Genomic DNA, 20,132 nt, shown 5'->3' with positions numbered 1-20,132 from the left:
AGGACTGCATCTGCACCTCAGATCTCACACACACACACACACACACACACACACACACACACACACACACACACACACACACACACACACACACACACATGCTCTCTCTCTCTCTGCTGTGGATGCTGAGGAGTGTGTGTGTGGTTACAGGAGATGTGGACACTGCATCTGTTCTGATTATAAGGCTGTTCGCTGTTTGTGTGATTGCTGATACGGTTTCTGAATATTCACCCTGCACTGGGCTCAGAAACACTGACAACTGCAGATCAGGCTGATGAAGGCGAGACGCTTCAGGGGGCTTTCTGTGATGAATCAGGGGGATTTGTAACAAATCTGTGACAAATCATTGTGATTTGGCTGATAAATCAGGTGATCTGATCAATCAAAGGTAATTTCAGTGACAAATCATTGTGATTTTGGTGATAAATCAGGTCATGTGATCAATCAAAGGTGATTTCAGTGACAAATCATGGTGATTTTGGTGATAAATCAGGTCATGTGATCAATCAAAGGTGATTTCAGTGACAAATCATTGTGATTTTGGTAATAAATCAGGTCATGTAATTAATCAAAGGTAATTTCAGTGACAAATCATTGTGATTTTGGTGATAAATCAGGTCATGTGATCAATCAAAGGTGATTTCAGTGACAAATCATTGTGATTTTGCTGATAAATCAGGTTATGTGATCAATCAAAGGTGATTTCTGTGACAAATCATGGTGATTTTGGTGATAAATCAGGTCATGTGATCAATCAAAGGTGATTTCAGTGACAAATCATTGTGATTTTGGTAATAAATCAGGTCATGTAATTAATCAAAGGTAATTTCAGTGACAAATCATTGTGATTTTGCTGATAAATCAGGTGATGTGATCAATCAAAGGTGATTTCAGTGACAAATCATTGTGATTTTGGTGATAAATCAGGTGATGTGATCAATCAAAGGTGATTTCAGTGACAAATCATTGTGATTTTGCTGATAAATCAGGTCATGTGATCAATCAAAGGTGATTTCAGTGACAAATCATTGTGATTTTGGTGATAAATCAGGTCATGTGATCAATCAAAGGTGATTTCAGTGACAAATCATTGTGATTTTGGTGATAAATCAGGTCATGTAATTAATCAAAGGTGATTTCAGTGACAAATCATTGTGATTTTGGTGATAAATCAGGTCATGTGATCAATCAAAGGTGATTACAGTGACAAATCGTTGTGATTTTGGTGATAAATCAGGTGATGTGATCAATCATGAGATGAGTTATGACAAATCATTGTGATTATGTGATAGAAATATTCTCTGATTGATCAGATCACCTGATCTATCACATTAATCACAATTATTTGTCAGAAATCATCTCTGATTGATCACATCACCTGATCTGTGACAAATCATTGATTAATGTGATAAATCAGGTGATGTGATCAATCAGAGATGATTTCTGTGACAAATCGTTGTGATTGTGATAAATCAGAAGTGATTTCTGTGAAAGGACTGCAGATGTTGATCAATATGAGCAAACATTCACACTGAGGAGCGCGCGCGTGTGTGTGTGTGTGTTTATAAATAAATACATTATTAATGAGGCTCTTTCTAAATAATTGATGTCTTTGTTGCTGGATTAGAGTTTTCACACAGTGATTGAGAGTGTGTGTGAAAGTCTGTGAATGGGTAAATCTGAGTGTGTGTGGGATGACACTAAACTCATCCTCTACTCTGTTGCTGAGTGTATTTTTGTGTTTTGTCTGTAGGAATTCTCATGTCAAAACCTGACAGACAGCACAGAACTCACAGTGACCATCATCCTACAACAACTCAACACAAACACATCTGCATCTGCTGGGCGGAGTGTTTAAAGACACACACACACACACACACACACACACACACACACACACACACACACACACACACACACACACACACACACACACACACACAAAACACAAACTGAATACACAAATATATAGTCTCTGCTTCTCCTCCTCCTCTCCAGGAGTGTGTGTGTGTGTGTGTGTGTGTGTGTGTGTGTGTGTGTGTGTGTGTGAGAGAGCTGAATCCGGCTGATCTCTGCAGGTATTATATTCAGCCCGGGGCTGTTTGAGCTGCGGTGTCGCCGCCGAGGGCTTCATGCACAGTAAACACCTGCTGACACACATTTGCAAAGCAGATTCCTCCGTATCGACCCCGTTATCCAGGAGAGAGAGCTGGATTCCCCCGTTTCTGCTTTAACACACTTCCAGACTCGTGCAAATCAAACCCACAACTTCTACAGGACAACCAAAACACTGCACACATCCCTGTTCAACACTGAAACAGAAGGAAAAACATGGAGAATGAGTTCAGAACAGAGAAATACACAGATATACTGCATGTATTATTGATGCACTACGACTGTTGATTTTTCAGCAATAATGCAGTTTCAGTTTCCTTCCTCCGTCACTCTCATTGGCCTGTTTCTTCCTGTTGTTTGGATCTTGGGTTTGTTGATTCAGTAATTCTCATTTCATCAAACTAATAATGAAGGATGTAGAGACAGAAGAAGAGTCTGAACAGCAGCTGTAAACCATGACGAGTCTCGCTGATCACATCACTGAAAACACACACGAGGAAAACACACTGAGTGGTCAAAATAACATTATTATAATGGGGGTTACCTAAAATATCTGTTAAATACGTACAATTTATTTAATTATTTCATTATTGAATAGATATTTTAGGTAGAATCCAAGCAACCCTCCATGGATGATTCTGATTCACAAGCAAATGACTCTCACGAACCGGTTCTTTTCAGTAGATCAAAACAAAATAAGCAGCCAGAAGATTCTGATTCAGTTATTTATCTCTTTGTAAGTATTTGTATTTAATCTACCTCATTACTTAAAAAAAAAAAAAAAGAAAAGAAATATATATATATATATATATATATATATATATATATATATATATATATATATATATATATATATATATATATATATATATATGATTGAATAAAAGAATCACTTGCTCAAAAAAACAAATCCACTGCGCAAAACATATGCTGGAATAGTTGGTGGTTCATTCCGCTGTGGCGACCCCTGATAATCAGAGACTAAGCCAAATGAAAATAAATGAATGATTCTGATTCAAACAAATGACTTTTGCAAACCGTTTTTTTTTTCATTGATAAAAAAAGGAAGCTGCTATAGATGATTTTAGCTCTCAAACAAATGAACTGGTTCATTCCAGTGATTTAAAAACAAAATGAGCAGCTAGATGATTCTATTTCATAAACAAATGACTCTCGCGAACCGGTTCATTCAAGTGATTCAAAAACAAAATGAGCAGCTAGATGATTCTATTTCATAAACAAATGACTCTCACGAACCGGTTCATTCAAGTGATTCAAAAACAAAACAAGCAGACAGATGATTCTGATTCACAAACAAATGACTCTTGCGAACCGTTTCATTCCAGTGATATAACGAAAAAACAAGCTGCTAGATGACTCTGATTCATAAACAAATGACTCTTGCGAACCGGTTTATTCCAGCGATTCAAAAACAAAATGAGCAGCTAAATGATTCTAGCTGCGTCCCAAATCGCACACTTATGCACTATTCTACGCCATTTTGTAGTATAAATAGTGTAAGTAGTGTGTTCACACTGAAAACTCTAAAAATAATAAGTGCACTTTAATTACCCGGATGATGCACTCATTCAGCCGCTAAAGTGAAGTGTGTAACGATGGACACATCACACACTCAACGACCGCGAGTTTGCTTACGTAGCGGAAGGGGCGGAGCCATCGGACGCACATGTTGGATAACTTTATTTATTTTGGATGGTGAAAGCAAAATTCTTCTACGAGAGTGATTATTGCGCCTCCCGATGGTGAATGCGGCAATACTCACGGCAGGTATTGTTTGATAAGTCGGTCGTTAATTTTACTGATTTGGCGACCGTCAAATGTCATCAGGGAAACGGTTTGAATTTCCGCTTAGTAAAAAAAACATTAGTGTGCCATTTGGGACGCCACTACATACATGTACTATCCTGTTGAGTGTGTAAGTGCATAAGTACATAGTGCATGAGTGCATAGTGTATAGTGTGCCATTTGGGACGCAGCTTCTGATTTGCAAACAAAAATGACTCTTATGAACTGGTTCTTTCCAGTGATTCAAAAACAAAACGAGCAGCTAGAGGACTCTGATTCACAAATAAATGACTCCCGCGAACTGGTTCTTTCCATTAATTCAGAAACAGAATAAGCATCTAGATCAGCAGCTTGCATTGACAGGTGAATATCGATATGTTGTTGTTGTTTTTGCTGACACCTGCGTGAGTCCAGAGTGCCACACAGGGAGAAGACATCAGAATTGGGTCACCATGCATGGGTAAATTGAGTAAACATGCAGCCATAGACGCAGAACCCACTGTTATATGTGAACTGTCTTCTGTATGTGTGTGGTTGTGCTGTATGTCAGTGAGAGTCAGCGCCGACAGCTCCTTCAGTCATTATAAACGGATCTTCTGTATAGATTATACACACTGGAGACTGACCTGAGAACAGAGCGACCCCGTCAGGTAATGAAGCCATGAAGAGCAGACTCAATTACTCTGTGAGACACACATGTGGAGCTCCGGCCTGATCGATACGCTCCGGGAATTATTCCTGCTCCTGCAGCGAGGGTCAGAAAGCCCTGAGTTTGTGTGATTGTGTCGAGATTCAGCCGGCAGATGAGCATCACAAATAGAGCTCGATGTGTTTTAGAGTTCACGGCGTCGCTGATGATCACAAAACAACGAAACAGCCTGATCACATCTAACATCTCTATATCACAGACATCACACTTATACATATAACATTTCCCACATTTTACAGTTTATAACTTTAATATACCATATTACATTATTAGATATCATATATTGCATTTATATTACTTTTATAAACCATATTACATGTGCAGTATATATAACATTTATATAACATTGTTCATTTCTATAAAACACTTTTAATTTCCACATTTGACATTTTCATATAACATTTTTATTTACTATATATTACATTTATATTAGACATTTTTAATTGCAATATAACATTTTTATAAACCGTGTTACATTTAACATAACATTTTTAATTTCCACATATTAAATTTTAAATTATTTTTAAATAACTTTTAAATTCCATATAACATTTATATACTACATATTACATTTATATGTACCATTTAAATCCCAAATAACATTTTATATATAACATATATATATATATATAACATTTTATTTGACATTTATATAACATATATATAACATTTGCAACATTTTATTTGATTAATGTATAACATTTTACACTTTAATTCCTATATAACATTTTGTATACCATATTTTACATTTATATATAACATTTATATATTATATAACATTTTTATGTCCCATATATTATTTTTATATAACACATAACATTATTAATTTCCACATATTACATTTTATATAACTTTTTTTATGCCACATAACATTTTGACTCTCTATATATAACATTTTATATTCAATATATAATTTTTCTACACCATATATAACATTTATATCTCATATAACGTTTTAAAAACTCACTATTGGTTTTAAAATGTGTCTTCGTTTAGCATCACTTGGGAAATATTTGTAAAAGAATTTAAATATTTCTCTGGCAGGTGAATAATATTGACTTCCATCCAGACAGGAACTTGTCTGTCATATGTGTGATTTGCATATATTACCATATATCAGATTTCTATGTGGGGATTGTTGCTATGGCATGTTTATCAGATTGTAATGCTCGAGTGATGAGCACATATGAACATAAACACCAGCACCAGTAAACGTCTGCCTTAACTGCAAATGTAGAGACTAACACTGAGACATTAAAGCCAAATCCTCACAACAAAAGCAGCGTATCACTGATTTATCTAGACAGAAAACACATTCAGTGTTCAGAGTGCCAGCGGCGGGGCAGCCAGAGCATTCTGTGAACATTCTTGATGTAAAGATCTACCATCTGACATCAGAAACCTCAATATTTTTGTATTCATATTAATCAGTTTGCCTGCAGTAAGATAAAGCGTGACCATAATCAATGGCTGATTTACACACACTCACACACACTTACTTTATTCTTTCAGTGTTTGAGTTTAACTTACTTTAATTGTCATTGTTGTGAATATTTGATTCTCTCGAGCCATTTTATTTATTTATTTTTAGGCACGAATAATAATTTGGAAAGTTTGAGAATGATGTGAGATTGCCAAAAGCAGTCAGAGATGCCTTTTTGTCAGCAATATTAATTAAAAACTGAATCTGACTCACATTTATTCTCCAAGAAGCGTAATTTTGCCCAAAAAAAAGAAAAAAAAAGTCATGCATTGATGAATAGCTTGTAAAAGCTCCATCTGAGAGTTGTTTGCTTGCATAGGGTTAAATAAAAAATGATTCACCTCCTGTCAAATATTCATTCTTCAAATATTTCCCGAGAACAGTTTCACAGTATTTGATCATTTATTTTTATTCTTGAAAAAGGCTTACTTCTTTTAGTTTGGCTGGAGTAGAAATTATATATATATATATATTCGTTCATTCATTCATTCATTCATTTTCTCTTCGGCTTAGTTTCTTTATTAATCTGGGGTCGCCACAGCGGAATGACAATTTAGCCAACCCAGTTCTCCTATAGTGCATGTGTTTGGACTGTGGGGGAAACCGGAGCACCCGGAGGAAACCCACACCAACACGGGGAGAACATGCAAACTCCACACAGAAACACCAACTGACCCAGCCGAGACTCAAACCAGAGACCTTCTTGCTGTGAGGTGATCATGCTACCAATGATGCACTATATATTTAAAAAATGTAAAATATATAGACTACACTGTCACTTTAAGCTGAATACTAGTGTCTTAAATAACTAGTAAAAGATGATGTACAGAGAATAGTACATTTAGTAGTACATTCAATAACAAAATAGTGATTAGAATTTAATTATTAAAATAAAAAAACTGCACTTAAAAAGCATTAATTTCATATCATTAGGAGACTTTGACAATTGAAATTAATCAGTCGTCATCACTGCAGTGTGTGTGTGTGTGTTTGTGTGTGTGTGTGTTTGTGTGTGTGTGTGTGTGTGTGTGTGTGTGTGTATGTGTTTGTGTGTGTGTGTGTTTTCAGAGATGCCTTTTTGTCAGCAATATACGTACATAAAAATTGTATATCCTATTTAGAAAAATATTATATGCAAATTATGATTGCAATGCTATGAAGTTGTTTATTTCATCTAAAGTATTTAGTTTGAAATCAAACTTGAGTACACTGTATGTCTGCACGATATGGGAAAATGTTCATATTGCGATTATTGTATATTATAAATGGCATCGTGAGTCAGGTTGATGGGCTTTTAGGACAAATGTACACATAGATTAGTAATAATGAGGAATTTAAGATGCACTTTGTAATATTGTAATTGTAATATTCTTGGCTGATGCTGAGTTTTTCAGACTTCAATTTACTTTCTAAGAACTATAGCTATAATAAATTCATAATAATATAAATAAATACTAATAAAAAAGTCAACATCAGTTTCTCATAAACTGCATAACAACACTAACAAGACAGAATTTTCCACAGTCAATAAATATAAATATAAACAGCTGAAATCAGAATTATTGGCCCAAATATTTCACAAATGATGTTGAACAGATTGAGGAAATGTTCACAGTATGTCTGATAATATTTTTTCTTTTGGAGAAAGACTGATTTGTTTTATTTCGGCTACAATAAAAGCTTTTTTTTTTTTTTTTACTTTTTAAACACCATTTTAAGGTCAATGTTATTAGCCCCTGTAAGCTATATTTGTTCAATAGTCTACAGAACAAACCATCATTATACAATAACTTGCTTAATTACCCTTAACCTGTCTAGTCACCCTAATTACCCTAGTGAAGCCTTTACATGTCACTTTAAGCTGTATAGAAGTGTCTTGAAGAATATCTAGTCTAATATTATTTACTGTCATCATGATGAAGAGAAAATCAATCAGTTATTAGAGATGAGTTATTAACACTATTATGTGCAGAAATGTGCTGCAGAAATCTGCTCTCTGCTAAAAAGAAAATAAACAGGAGGGCTTTTAATTCTGACTGTATAAAGAAAACAAGTGTATATAAAGCAATAAGACAAAGCTGACTGTTTTCCGCTGCTGTAATCTGCTATTCGTGCATCTCAAACTGAAAGATATTTTCCTGCTAATATGACAGCCCTGATGTGATGAAGATAGCTGTGTGTTTGTGTTGTTTAGCAGCACAGAAATGCTAAAACTATTGTCAGAGAGTGTGTTATCGATAGTGTAATCGCCACATTTCCCCATGGTATAAGCGCACACTTGCTGACATCATGACTGTGACGTGGTTCATGCTGCAGCGGGAGAACACGGCTCTGCACATCAAACATGCTGACCTCCAGAAACCCTGTCAGACAACAGAGGGAATACAGACAGCTGCTGTCTGTGCAGTGTTTGGGTCTATGTTGCACGTTTGACATTTTATTCATGTGAGCTATGAAACTCAGTTGTGATGATACTGTATGTCATTTGCATGTCATTTGCATATATTACCATAAATCAAAAACATTTAATTCTTTTGCAAACTGTGTGGTGTAGTCCAACTGATGGAGCATTGACTGAGAACAAGCACACAAACCCATCCAAGAGCTGGAGGATGAAGCGCAGATGGTGTCTGAGATGAACACACACACACACACACACACACACACACACTCTCGTCCTGCTGCTCAAAACACAATTAACATGATGGAGACTCGTCATTCTCAATACACTGAAGAGAAGCAGAGTCCTGTTTACTGCAGAGAGAGAATCATCTGTGTGTGTGTGTGAAGAGAAGCAGAGTCTTGTTTACTGGACAGAGAATAATCTGAACATCAGCAGATTCTGAAGACCCTCACTGCTGCAGCTGTGTGTGTGTGTGTGTGAGAATAATGTGAAGAGTGCAGCTGTTTGTGTGTTTGAGTTAGGTTGTGTCTGTTTGTTTGCGCTTGTGTGTGTGAAGGTGTGAGAGTGAGTGTGTATGATTGTATTTGAGTGTGTGAGAGCGTGTGTATTTTGTTTGAGTGGGTGTGATGGCGTGTGTGTTTGTAAGCGTATTTGTGTGTGTATTTCTATATGTTTGAGTGTGATTGTGTGTTTGTAAGTGTATTTGAGTGATGATGTGTGTGTGACAGAGTATGTGTGTTTAAGTGAGTGACCATGTGTATCTGAGTGCATCTGTTTCATTGTGTGTGTGTTTCCTGCTCAACACACACACAGTAGTGGAATCTGTGTGTTTTTGTAGTCTGGCAGTTATAGCACCAGTGTGTGTGTGTGTGTGTGTTTCAGTAAAGATTAAACAACAGCGACACCCAGTGGTGGAGAGTCTGCAGCTTTATTGAGAGTCTGAGAGGAACTGCAGCAGAACATTCATGTACGCACACACACACACACACACACACACACACACACACACACACACACACACACACACACACACACAGGATTAGGACAGACACAATAAATCAGCTATTAAACTAATATATTGAGAAGTAAAGTGGATCTCTCAGTTAAACAGCTGTTGTGGAACAGATTGAACATCTCTGTCTCCAGGCCTCAGCTCTCGTTCTCTTCCACTGATGATTGGAGGTCTGGGTCAGGGATGATGTGAACTGATCTTCCCTCATGATGTTGTTCTGCTGGTCATGTGGTCATGAACACTCTTCAGGTCTGCAGAGCGACTGCTTTCTGCTGTTTATTATAATAATGTCAATAGCGTCGCTGTTATTTGTGTTTGTTCACTGTTAAACACAGCAGTTTCCAGATTTAGTCAAGTGTTTATTTATGATGGTGAAGTGCTTTATGGGATGTTGATCTGCTCTGTCCACTGCTGATGTTGTAAAGTCAACTCTACAGTTTACCAGAGAGACTTCTAGCAGTTTAAAATAATATAAGAGATCATCTGCAGAGGAATGAGTGTGTAGAGTATCAGTGAATGTGCTGCAGTTTACCACGAGGCTTCTGTAGCGTAATACACAACACCATCGATATATACACTAGATGTTGCCTGGCCTGTTGTTGTCTATTGGACGGAATGCGTCAATAGCGCCGCCATCTTGCTACAGGGTAGCGCTCCTTTGAACTGAATGCGGGACCAAGGTACAGTGGAGGACTGTGGCCATGCAAAGCCAGAGATATACACATATACACATATATCTGTGATCGGGAGTTTTCCTGGATGTTAGTATGTCATTTTTTTTTCTAATTAAGAAAATTATAATTTGACATCACTTTTCTACATTGATGGATCAGTGACCGCACGGGCATTCCTGACATAATGCTTGTGTTTGTGTGTACAGAAATGTATTATCCACCCTCCCTGTTAAATCTGATCTCATCATGTCCTGAAACACAGCTCCTCTCCTGCTTTCACTGCTCATACTGACGGAGAGAGCGATTCGCTTGTGAATGAATCCCCCGAACGACTCTTTCACAAGCCGACAATACCAGTTTCTGGCAGCGCAGCATCTCGTTGTCATGTTTCTTTTGCATTGTTTGCTGATTTTATTCAACAAAACCAGCATTAGCCGAGTGTTTAGTGTGAGTTGGAGCTGCTTTGCCGTATGCTGAATGCAGTAAGAGACTGTTATCATCAATAACGTGACCTGATTAGCACAAACGTTCAGAACATACAAAAACAGAAAAAACTTGATATTATCTATGAAATGTTCTGCCTTTGTGCTTTGTTTTCTTTGTTTGCTCGTTACTACACCCGTAGACAGCGCTAAAGTCCCGCATCTTCACGTAATAACACTGTCTTGACTAGTGCGGTTGAATGACACTTGTCCTGAGAGCACTGTACCAATATGGCGGCGCTATTGACGCATGCTCAGGGTCCCTATGCGATATCTAGTGTATATATCTATGACACAACACACACACAATAGAGCACTGCACACTATCACACATGTGCAGGACACACACTTTCACACACTGTTTAAGGTTAAAAGTTGTTGGAAGAAAGATCAAGATCCCATAATGCAACACAAGCAGAAATGAAAACAGGAGCCAGTAAATATGGAGCGCTGCTGATGTCTGGATGTTACTGATCAGGCACCCCGAACACCTCCACCTCACACAGGCTCAGGGTCCTGTTTACTCCAGCCAGAGCCACAGTCACGTATCGGCCCCGGAGAGCAGGAACACACCTGAAGCGGCCTGTTCCTCCAGCAGGGATGAAGGACACGGACACACACCTGAAACACACACACACACACACACACACACACACGCATCAGGTATAGAGCTGCACAATATCCGTCTGCACAGAGTGAGTGGCTGAGGAAGCATGGAGTATTATGCTAGTGGTGCAGTGGGTAGCACAATAGCCTCACAGCAAGAAGGTCTCTGGTTTGAGTCTCGGCTGGGTCAGTTGGTGTTTCTGTGTGGAGTTTGCATGTTCTCCCCGTGTTGGTGTGGGTTTCCTCCGGGTGCTCCGGTTTCCCCCACAGTCCAAACACATGCGCTATAGGGGAACTGATCAACTACACTGGCACTAGTGTATGAGTGTGAGTGTATGAATGTGTGTGTTTGTGTTTTCCTGGGTGTTGACAGATTAATTGATTATTAAAATAATCGTCAGTTGCAGCCCTTAGTATTTTCTGGAGCAGCACAATAGTCTTATTTTCAGAAATAATGACTCAAAATGAAGAAAATTTCTCCTAAAAACAAGCAAAATAATGTGCCGGCTGCAGGAAAACTGCCCCTGTGTCCTCTGTAGAGCAGCATTGTGTCTCTTCCTCCACTGTGGGGTTATTCAGCTTGGTTTAATAATAAACTCTCTTCATTTTCACTTGTTTAGGACAATGCTTTGTGCTCGTCTAGATAGTGCTGAGTTCAGATGTCAGGCTAGTATGGTGTGTCTCCTACAGCGGGTTTGCTCGTCCCTCGTCCTGCAGCGAGTCCCCGATGGTCACCCTCGCGCCGCTGACGTCCTGGTCTCCGCGGGTCAGAGCCACTGCAGTGATGGTGTGTGTCCGCAGCAGGTCCAGCCTCCACCAGGGGGCGCTCTCGGTGTCTGTCTGCGCACATGAGCCGCGGGACGGGTCGTACTGCCGGTTCCCGTCGATGGCGTTCTGTGGCAGACTGAGACACGCAGCAGAACCCAGACGCGTGCTGGACTGAGTGGCTCGACCCGATACTGCCACATTCACCAGCTCTGAGTCTGAGTTAGAGTCTGAGGGAGGAAACACACACACACACACACAGCTTTACTGACACAAACACAAGCTTGTGTGCTGTTAAATCCATAAAAAGAATCAGTTCATAGGAATCGTTTGTTTGTGAATCAGAATCATCTTGCTCACAGGTGTCAAACTCAGGGCCGCAGCTCTTAGTTTTAACCCTGATTAAACACACCTGATCAACTGAATGGGGTTCTTCAGGCTTGGTTGAAACCTACAGGTGAGTGTGCTGAAGTAAAGCTGGAACTAAACTGTGCAGAGCTGCGGCCCTCCAGGAGCTGGAATTCACACCAGTGCTCTAGCTGCTTTGTTTCTGAATCACTGGGAAGAACCAGTTCGCATGAGCCACTTGTTTGTGAATCAGAATCCTCTAGCTGCTCTGTGTCGTTCTGAATCATTGGAAGGAACCAATTCATGAGTCATTTGTTTGTGAATCAGAATCATTTAGCTGCTTGCATTGTATCTAAATCACTGGTAAGAAACGGTTCATAAGAGTCATTTGTTTGTGAATCAGAATCCTCTAACTGTCCTGTGTGTTTCTGAATCATTGGAAAGAACCGATTTGTAAGCATCATTTGTTTGTGAGTCAGAATCATCTAGCTGCATTGTTTTTGAATCACTGGAAAGAACTGGTTCAAAAGAGTCATTTGTTTGTGAATCAGTCATCTTACTGCTTTTTTGTTTCTGAGTCACTTAAAAGAACTGGTTCATGAGAGTTTTTTGTTTGTGAATCAGAATCATCTAGCTGCTTATTTAGTTTGCTCAGATTGTTTCTGAATCACTGAGAAGAGCCAGTTCATAAGAGCATACCAAACCATATTGTTTTTTGGTCCCCTATTTTAGGCTGTTTTCCTCTTGTCAGAAAACTAATGAATGTGTGTCATGATCTGTGTGTGTGTGTGTGTGTGATTTACCTTCAGCGAGCGCGAACACCTCCACCTCACACAGATTCAGCACACGGTCCACTCCTGGTAAAATCACACTGATGAAGCGTCCCTCCACAGGCCTGAACTTAAACACCTGAGCTTTCCCCGGCCGCACAGAGAACACTCTCACCCTGAAAAACACCGACACTGACGTCAGGAACACACCTGCCCACCCTGCCCAGAGCCCCCCACACTCGCCTGTTTCCCCCAGTCACTCACACTTTACTGTAATGCCCAGTTCAATAATAATAATAATAATAGATGCTGTTTATTTTCATACAGTGTGTTTAACACCTAATTCCCATACACTGCACCCCAAATAACACACTGTACACCATGCACACACACACACACACACACACTCAACAGCAGAGCAGATGAACTCTCCCAGACCACATTTGATGCCAAATTACTGAAGTAAACGATCAAACCTAATTATCTGCTGTATGAATAGTTAGTAAGGCAGTCGTTTGGTTTAGTTTAAATTACAATTCACTACATCCTTCACTGCTGGCGGATGACCTGCCTATTATTAAGATCGGAGCGGTTTATGAGCACTTATAAAGTAGAATCTGTAATCCAGCCCAATAGCTAAACCCGGCTACCACCACACGAACTCATCCATGACTATGACTGAGCTGAAGCTGGCGTACAGCTGGTTGTGGTTTCCGTCCTCCTCCAGACTGCTGCCGATGCGGATCTCGGCCCCGCTGATGCCCTCAGTGCCGGTGCTGATGGAGATTTTGGCGATTCTGTAGGTCTGTGCTAGAGAAACTCTCCACCAGGGGCTTCTCTTCGAGCTGATGGAGCTGCAGGACCGATCTCCATCTCCAGCCACTGCTCTCCATGCGGAGTCTCCGTTCAGCGGGTCAGCGGACTGATGGGTTTTAGCTCTCAGAGCGATGTTTCCTGAACATCAAGCACAAACAGCCCAGTATTAGTCACAACATCAAGCACAAACAGCCCAGTATTAGTCACAACTCATTCATAATAATAATAAACTGATTGATATAAGTCAACTGTTTGCTTCTCTAAAAGAATCGCTTTATAAGAATCAACTAAACGAACTGCTTCAAGAGTCAACTGTGTTTCTCTAATAAGAACTGCTTCAAGAGTCAACTGTGTGCTTCTATAAACAAAAAATATTCATAAGTCAACTGAAAGAACTTATGAATCTTTTTTTTAAAGTCCTATGAATCTGAGTCAATTGTGTGCATTTCTAAAAAGAGCTGATTCATAAAGTAAACTGTGCATTTAAAAAAAAAAAAGATTCATTAGTCAACTGTGTGTTTCTATAAAAATAACCGATTCGTAAGAGTCAACCAAAAGATCTGATTCATAAGAGTCTACTGTCTGCATTAAAAAAACTGATTCATGGGAGTCAACTGTGCATTTAAAAAATTATTCATAAGAGTCAACTGTGTGCTTCTATGAAAATAACCGATTCGTAAGAGTCGTAACTGCGTGCAATAAAACATTATTCATAAGAGTCAACTGTGTGCTTCTATGAATACAACCGCTATGTAAAAATCAACTAAATGAACTGATTCATAGGAGTCAACTGTGTGCTTTCCTAAAAAGAACTGATTCGTAAGTCAACTATGTGCATTTAACCAAGAATGATTCATAAGAGTCAACTGTGTGCTTCTATGAATATAACCAATACGTAAGAGTCAACTAAATGAACTGATTCATAGGAGTCAACTGTGTGCTTTCCTAAAAAGAACTGATTCATAAGTCAAATATGTGCATTTAACCAAGAATGATTCATAAGAGTCAACTGTGTGCTTCTATGAATATAACCAATACGTAAGAGTCAACTAAATGAACTGATTCATAGGAGTCAATTGTGTGCATTTCTAAAAAGAACTGATTCATAGTCAACTCTGAATGAAAAAAAAAATGGATTCATAAGAGTCAACTGTGTGCTTCTATGAAAGTAATCGATTCGTATGAGTCAGCTAAAAGAACTGATTCATAAGAGTCATCTGTGCATTTCTAAAAGGAACTGATGTAATCTCTAACCGCTGGCAGTGAGTTGTTTGCTGTTGTGCATTATCTGGCTGTATGCAGTGTTGTTAATAGTTATGATTTGTTCTGCACCACATGTAGACGCTGATCAGGGCAGGATTCAGCAGTGTTGATGTAGATTCAGTAGTGTTGCAGCATTCTTCAGCCAGAAATGATCGCTCTCTGCATCTGATGTGGTCATGTCTGACGTGTCTCTTTTATTTCTTCATGCAGCAATTTCTGACAGCAGATAATACTGTTTACCTCAGCTTTACCCTGGTGCCTGAACACTGTTTCATGCGCATCATTACAGCGCTCATCAGTGTTGGAGTTGTGTAATATTATGACTCTTCTAAGTAACGAGTAATGTGAGACTTTAAGAAAATGAAAAGTGAGTGACCTTCCAGTTGAATTATTTAGCTTTTAATAAACTAATTTACATATTCACATTAAACCACTCACCATAACGAGTCATTTAATAACACAACTAATGACTGTTTAGTGTTGAAACTCAATATAGTAACACATTAAGCATTGCTGTACCTGTGAGTCTGAAGGCTGTAGAGTCACACACACACACCAGCAGCAGCAGCACAGCCAGCATCACCACCGTCATCCCTATACACACACACACTTACACAGCATCTGATGAAGGTTTACTATAGTAAGAGTTCAGTGTCAGTACTCACTGCGGTGTCGTCTGCTCTCCGTCTGATCTGAGCTGCACAACTCCAGCTCAGGGTGTGTTTATTAGATATACTGATACACAAGTCATGCTGATTGAGCAAACACACACACACACACACACACAAGATTCTGACACTGTTAAAATTAACACCAGTCAGAGATCAGTGTGCAGATGGGTACACACTCCATACATACACACACTCAAACACACATTCCATATATACACACTCCATACAAACATATGCAAACACACACACTTATACACACTACACAAAACACACTCTGACACACAAACAATCTATACACACACATTACATAGACAATCAAACACACAATACAAACCGTACATTAACTCTATACACAAACACCATAAACACAACTCCACACACACACACACACACACACACACACACAGACGGGGCGTAGGTTTGGTTGTGACACTTCTGCATTGATGATGAGTCCTGAAATACGCTGCTGCGCATCACCTTATCTCCACATCAGCGTGACTGTGATGTTCAGGTTGTTTGAGGATCCTCTGTATTGAGTGTAGTTTTGCTTCTGTTGCTCTCGGCTTCATCTGATTAGTCCATTCAGTCTGCTGCATTACCCTGATCACATCATGTGCTTATTTTACAACAAACACACACATTAGAGTTCTAGTGGACTTACCTCTATAACACACACACACACACACACACACACACACACACACAATTCAACAAATATTGCATTAAAATAACTTCAGAATCTGATTTAATTCATGTAATTAAATAACTAAACATTCATTCATTTTCTTTTCGGCTTAGTTCCTTTATTAATCAGGGGTCGCCACAGTGGAATGAACCGCCAACTATTCCAGCATTTGTTTTACACAGCGGATGCCCTATCAGCTGCAACCCAGTACTGGGAAAATAACTAGCATGATTGTAGATAAATTATTTAAACTGCATAAAATGTAAAGCATCAGACTCAGAAATCATGCAAATATTTGACATTATGTGTTAATTACACAGGCCCACACGGAATCTGTACATGCAGAATTAATCCATCATTAATTCTATTTATTTACCTGTGTAAATTTATATTTATTCAGTTTTTTACTTAATTACAATAATTATTATGACTAATATGAAAATATTCATGTTTTATTTACAATACAGTGTGTAAAGTCATTAGTTCTGTCCTTTAGCAGAGATATTATATGAGAGATTTGCTTTGTTTACTGAATAAGTGGATTTAATTGGGACTGTATTAAAACATTGAATACAAGTTAAAAGGTATTACTATCTATTTCATATATTCAGGTTTTAGTTATGATACTCCCAAAATCATTCCACATAAATCTGCAGATCTTTAACAAAATTCTGCGCAGAAACAGCAAAAAATGTCCGCAGATTCCGTCTGGATTCCTACTCAATACATCAGGGGTGTCTAAACTCAGTCCTGGAGGGCCGCTGTCCTGCAGAGTTGAGCTCCAACTCGCTTCAACACACCTGTTAGGAAGTTTCCAGTATATCTAGAAAGAGCTTAATTAGCTGGTTCAGGTGTGTCTGAATTAGGGTTGGAGATGAACTCAGGACACTGGCCCCCCAGGACCGAGTTTAGACACCCCTGCTTTATAACATAAACATTGAACCATTTATAATGGATGGCCTACCTTTCATTTCATTTTCCTTTGGCTTAGTCTCTATTTCAGAGGATTCCACAGCGGAATGAACTGCCAACTATTCCAGCATGTGTTTTACACAGCAGATGCCCTTCCAGCTGCAACCCAGTACTGGGGAACACCCATACACACTCATACACTATGGCCAGTATAGTTGATCAGTTCCCCTATAGTGCATGTGTTTGGACTGTGGGGGCACACTGGAAAACCCACGCCAACACAAGGAGAACATGCAAACTCCACACAGAAATGACTACTGACCCAGCCGGGACTCTTGCTGTGAGGCCACAGTGCTGACCACTGAGCCACCGTGTCGCCCCGCTTCACCTCAGTTTAATTATGAACTGTAGTGTAAATGCTAATCTAGTGTCGAAACATGAACGGTTATCTTCAACATCAGTCATTCCTTTACAATGAAGAACAGCTCCAGCAAAATCTGACTATATCCAGAACTGCACTGCACTGCTGATCTGAGCAAATGAAAAGCGACTCCAATCTGATTTAGTATTAATTTTCAATTTATTAGCAATTATTTCCAGTCAAAGAGAACAAACTGAAATGTGCAACAGAGAATCAGAAGCAGTGATGGACTGTCCTTCATATCAACACACACACACACACACACACACACACACACACACACACACACACACACACACACACACGTGCCTTTCAGAGTCACCTTCACACACTTTCAGCACAAACACCTGTGTTTACCAGAGTCTAGTAACCCTGTGTGTGTGTGTGTGTGTGTGTGTGTGTGTGTCGTCACATGCCTTCATCTGAGTCTACAGTACACAAGACCGGTTATGCACACATTAAACACACATTATTCTAGACAAGTGCTCCACGTTCTCAGAGGGGTTTCAGTGCTTCAGTGTCAGCTGAGAGTTTCTGGATTTCTTGAATTCTGGGATTTTATCAGTGGTTAAGAACATGAAACTAAATCTCAAACGTTTATTCTTCAGTTTAACTCAAAACCAGACGGTGTCGTCCTTCAGGGAGCGGTGTGTAACACAGAGAGAGAAACTAACAACACACAGATACTGCGAGCAGACTCGAGATGTCTGACAGCTGAAACTGGACCAAACATATCCATTAACCCCAGATTAGTGTGTGTGTGTGCGCATGTATTTGTATGCATGAGTGTGTGTGTGTTTGTGCATGTCTGTGTATGAATCTGGTGTGTTTATGAATGTGTGTGTGTTTGTGCATAGGCGAGCATGCATATGTGTGTAAATGAGTGTGTGTATGAGTATGCATGTGTGGGTGTGAATGTGTGTATGTTTGTGCATAAGCTAGCATGCATGTGTATTTGTGAGTATGCATGTGCATAAGTAAACATGCATTCATGTGTTGTGTGCATGTATGCATGTGTGTGTGTGTATGTTTGTGTATAAGTCAGTATGCATGCGAGTGTGAGTATGCATATGTGCATAGGTTTGTGCATGAGTGTATTCCTGTGTTGTGAGTGCATGTGCATCTGTATCTGTGCGCATGTATATATGTATGCATCTCTCTGTGTGTGTGTGTGTGTTAGCTTGCCCAGACCTCCAGTGCCCAGCAGCTGTTCTGCAGGATCCACTTGTGTGCGGAGGCTCTGTCCAGTGTGAAGAGCTGCTCCTGCTGCTGGTTGACTGCGGTGTAGCGGATGCTCAGTTTGGGGTTCGGAATCAGAGCGGCAGACAGAAGTCGACAGCCGGCAGCCAAATACACACTCTCCGTCACGTTCTCCACCCCCGCCTGCCTAAAACACACCACAGACACACTCCTTAACCAGATCCGACTCAACACACACACACACACGCACACACACACACACATCACTGTAGAAACAGTGTGAACAGTCATTCTGCTGCACCATTCACAGATACACATCACGTGACCACACACTCGCTGGCCTGCGCTGCAGTGTGTGTGTGTGTGTGTGTGAGCTCCAGCAGGCAGCAGGTGTGTGAGCACAGCTCCCCAGGTGAGAGCAGCGCAGGTCAGACAGTTGCTGAAGGGTCTCCCGCTGGGTCTGATCTCACTACAGGTGTTGATGGTGGTCTTGAGCTCCTCTGCTCTCTCTCTGCTTTTCTGAATCTCCTCCTGTTCTCAGATCAGGTGTTTTGGCTGAGCGCAGAGATCAGCTGATATATGAGTGTGTGTGTGTGCACAGTGACTGATGGCTGGCCTTTATCTCCTCTTCTTGTGTGTTCTCCTGTTCTGATGGCCATTATTGATGATGAAGCTGATCTTCATATGCACACAGTGTAGACGAGGCTCCTGTACATCTGCAGCTCCTCATCTCTGCTGTGTGTTCAGCTCATGTCAGGATGGGAATGGGCCGTTCCTCCTCTCCTGTGTTCAGTTCAGTGTTGGGATGGTGCAGCAGCGGAGCCTGCAGGGGGATGATGTGGATCAGCTCATACACACACCGTGTCCTCTGCAGTGTGTTCTCCTCATCACACTAGTGTGCAGGACTCAGTAGTGTGGGGGAAGTGTGAGCGGAAGCAGGAACCGCAGCTGAACTTGTACTCTTAACAACTAAAGCTTATTAGAGTACAC

At 39.9% G+C, this 20,132-nt stretch overlaps 2 protein-coding genes and 1 long non-coding RNA gene across 16 annotated transcripts in view; 1 reads left to right on the top strand and 2 right to left on the bottom strand.

The window, feature by feature from the left end:
* The window catches only part of LOC147832692 (uncharacterized), a 41,986-nt gene extending 39,547 nt beyond the window's left edge, over nt 1–2,439 (top strand). Inside the window, exon 3 of the long non-coding RNA XR_015517264.2 lies at nt 1,754–2,439. This is a non-coding gene — a long non-coding RNA (uncharacterized LOC147832692). The remainder of the gene's footprint in view (nt 1–1,753) is intronic.
* Nucleotides 2,440–9,426: 6,987 nt separating this feature from the next.
* si:ch1073-376c22.1 lies at nt 9,427–15,955 on the bottom strand. Of its 2 annotated transcripts, NM_001130075.2 has the most exons (6): nt 15,919–15,955; nt 15,773–15,847; nt 13,873–14,128; nt 13,208–13,350; nt 11,980–12,286; nt 10,839–11,306 (listed from the first exon to the last, which is right to left on the bottom strand). In NM_001130075.2, the coding sequence occupies exons 2-6, from the start codon at nt 15,831–15,833 to the stop codon at nt 11,153–11,155; spliced, it is 921 nt and encodes a 306-aa protein (NP_001123547.2). In that variant the 5' UTR covers nt 15,834–15,847; nt 15,919–15,955; the 3' UTR covers nt 10,839–11,152. The 2 variants fall into 2 exon arrangements, with proteins under 2 accessions (XP_087149835.1, NP_001123547.2); XM_087293709.1 differs by lacking the exon at nt 15,919–15,955 and having other exon boundaries at nt 9,427–11,306; nt 15,773–15,912.
* Nucleotides 15,956–18,082: 2,127 nt separating this feature from the next.
* The window catches only part of topaz1 (testis and ovary specific TOPAZ 1), a 17,605-nt gene continuing 15,555 nt past the window's right edge, over nt 18,083–20,132 (bottom strand). For 5 of the 13 annotated variants that reach the window (XM_087296057.1, XM_087296047.1, XM_087296051.1 and 2 more), the window contains exon 19: nt 18,083–19,329. In XM_087296057.1, coding sequence (XP_087152183.1) covers nt 19,119–19,329 — 211 coding nt within the window. In that variant the 3' untranslated portion in view covers nt 18,083–19,118. Of the gene's footprint in view, nt 19,966–20,132 lie in introns of all 13 variants that reach the window. The other 8 variants (XM_087296049.1, XM_087296054.1, XM_087296056.1 and 5 more) reach the window with 3 other exon arrangements.

The sequence above is a fragment of the Danio rerio genome, chromosome 19 (assembly GCF_052040795.2).
Source record: "Danio rerio strain M-AB ecotype USA chromosome 19, GRCz13ab, whole genome shotgun sequence".
NCBI classification, from domain to species: domain Eukaryota; kingdom Metazoa; phylum Chordata; class Actinopteri; order Cypriniformes; family Danionidae; genus Danio; species Danio rerio.
The sequence above is the reverse complement of the archived record's forward strand: the minus strand, read 5'-3'. Positions and strand labels throughout refer to the sequence as shown.

Excerpts from the sequence above, each read along its gene's own strand:
- si:ch1073-376c22.1 (XM_087293709.1), bottom strand. The coding sequence starts at position 15,845 with ATGACGGTGGTGATGCTGGCTGTGCTGCTGCTGCTGGTGTGTGTGTGT. Across the intron at positions 12,287-13,207 it reads GGTGTTCGCGCTCGCTGAAG|ACTCTAACTCAGACTCAGAG; the intron begins GTAAATCACACA and ends TTCCTCCCTCAG. Across the intron at positions 11,307-11,979 it reads GAGGGACGAGCAAACCCGCT|GTGTGTGTCCGTGTCCTTCA; the intron begins GTAGGAGACACA and ends TGTGTGTTTCAG.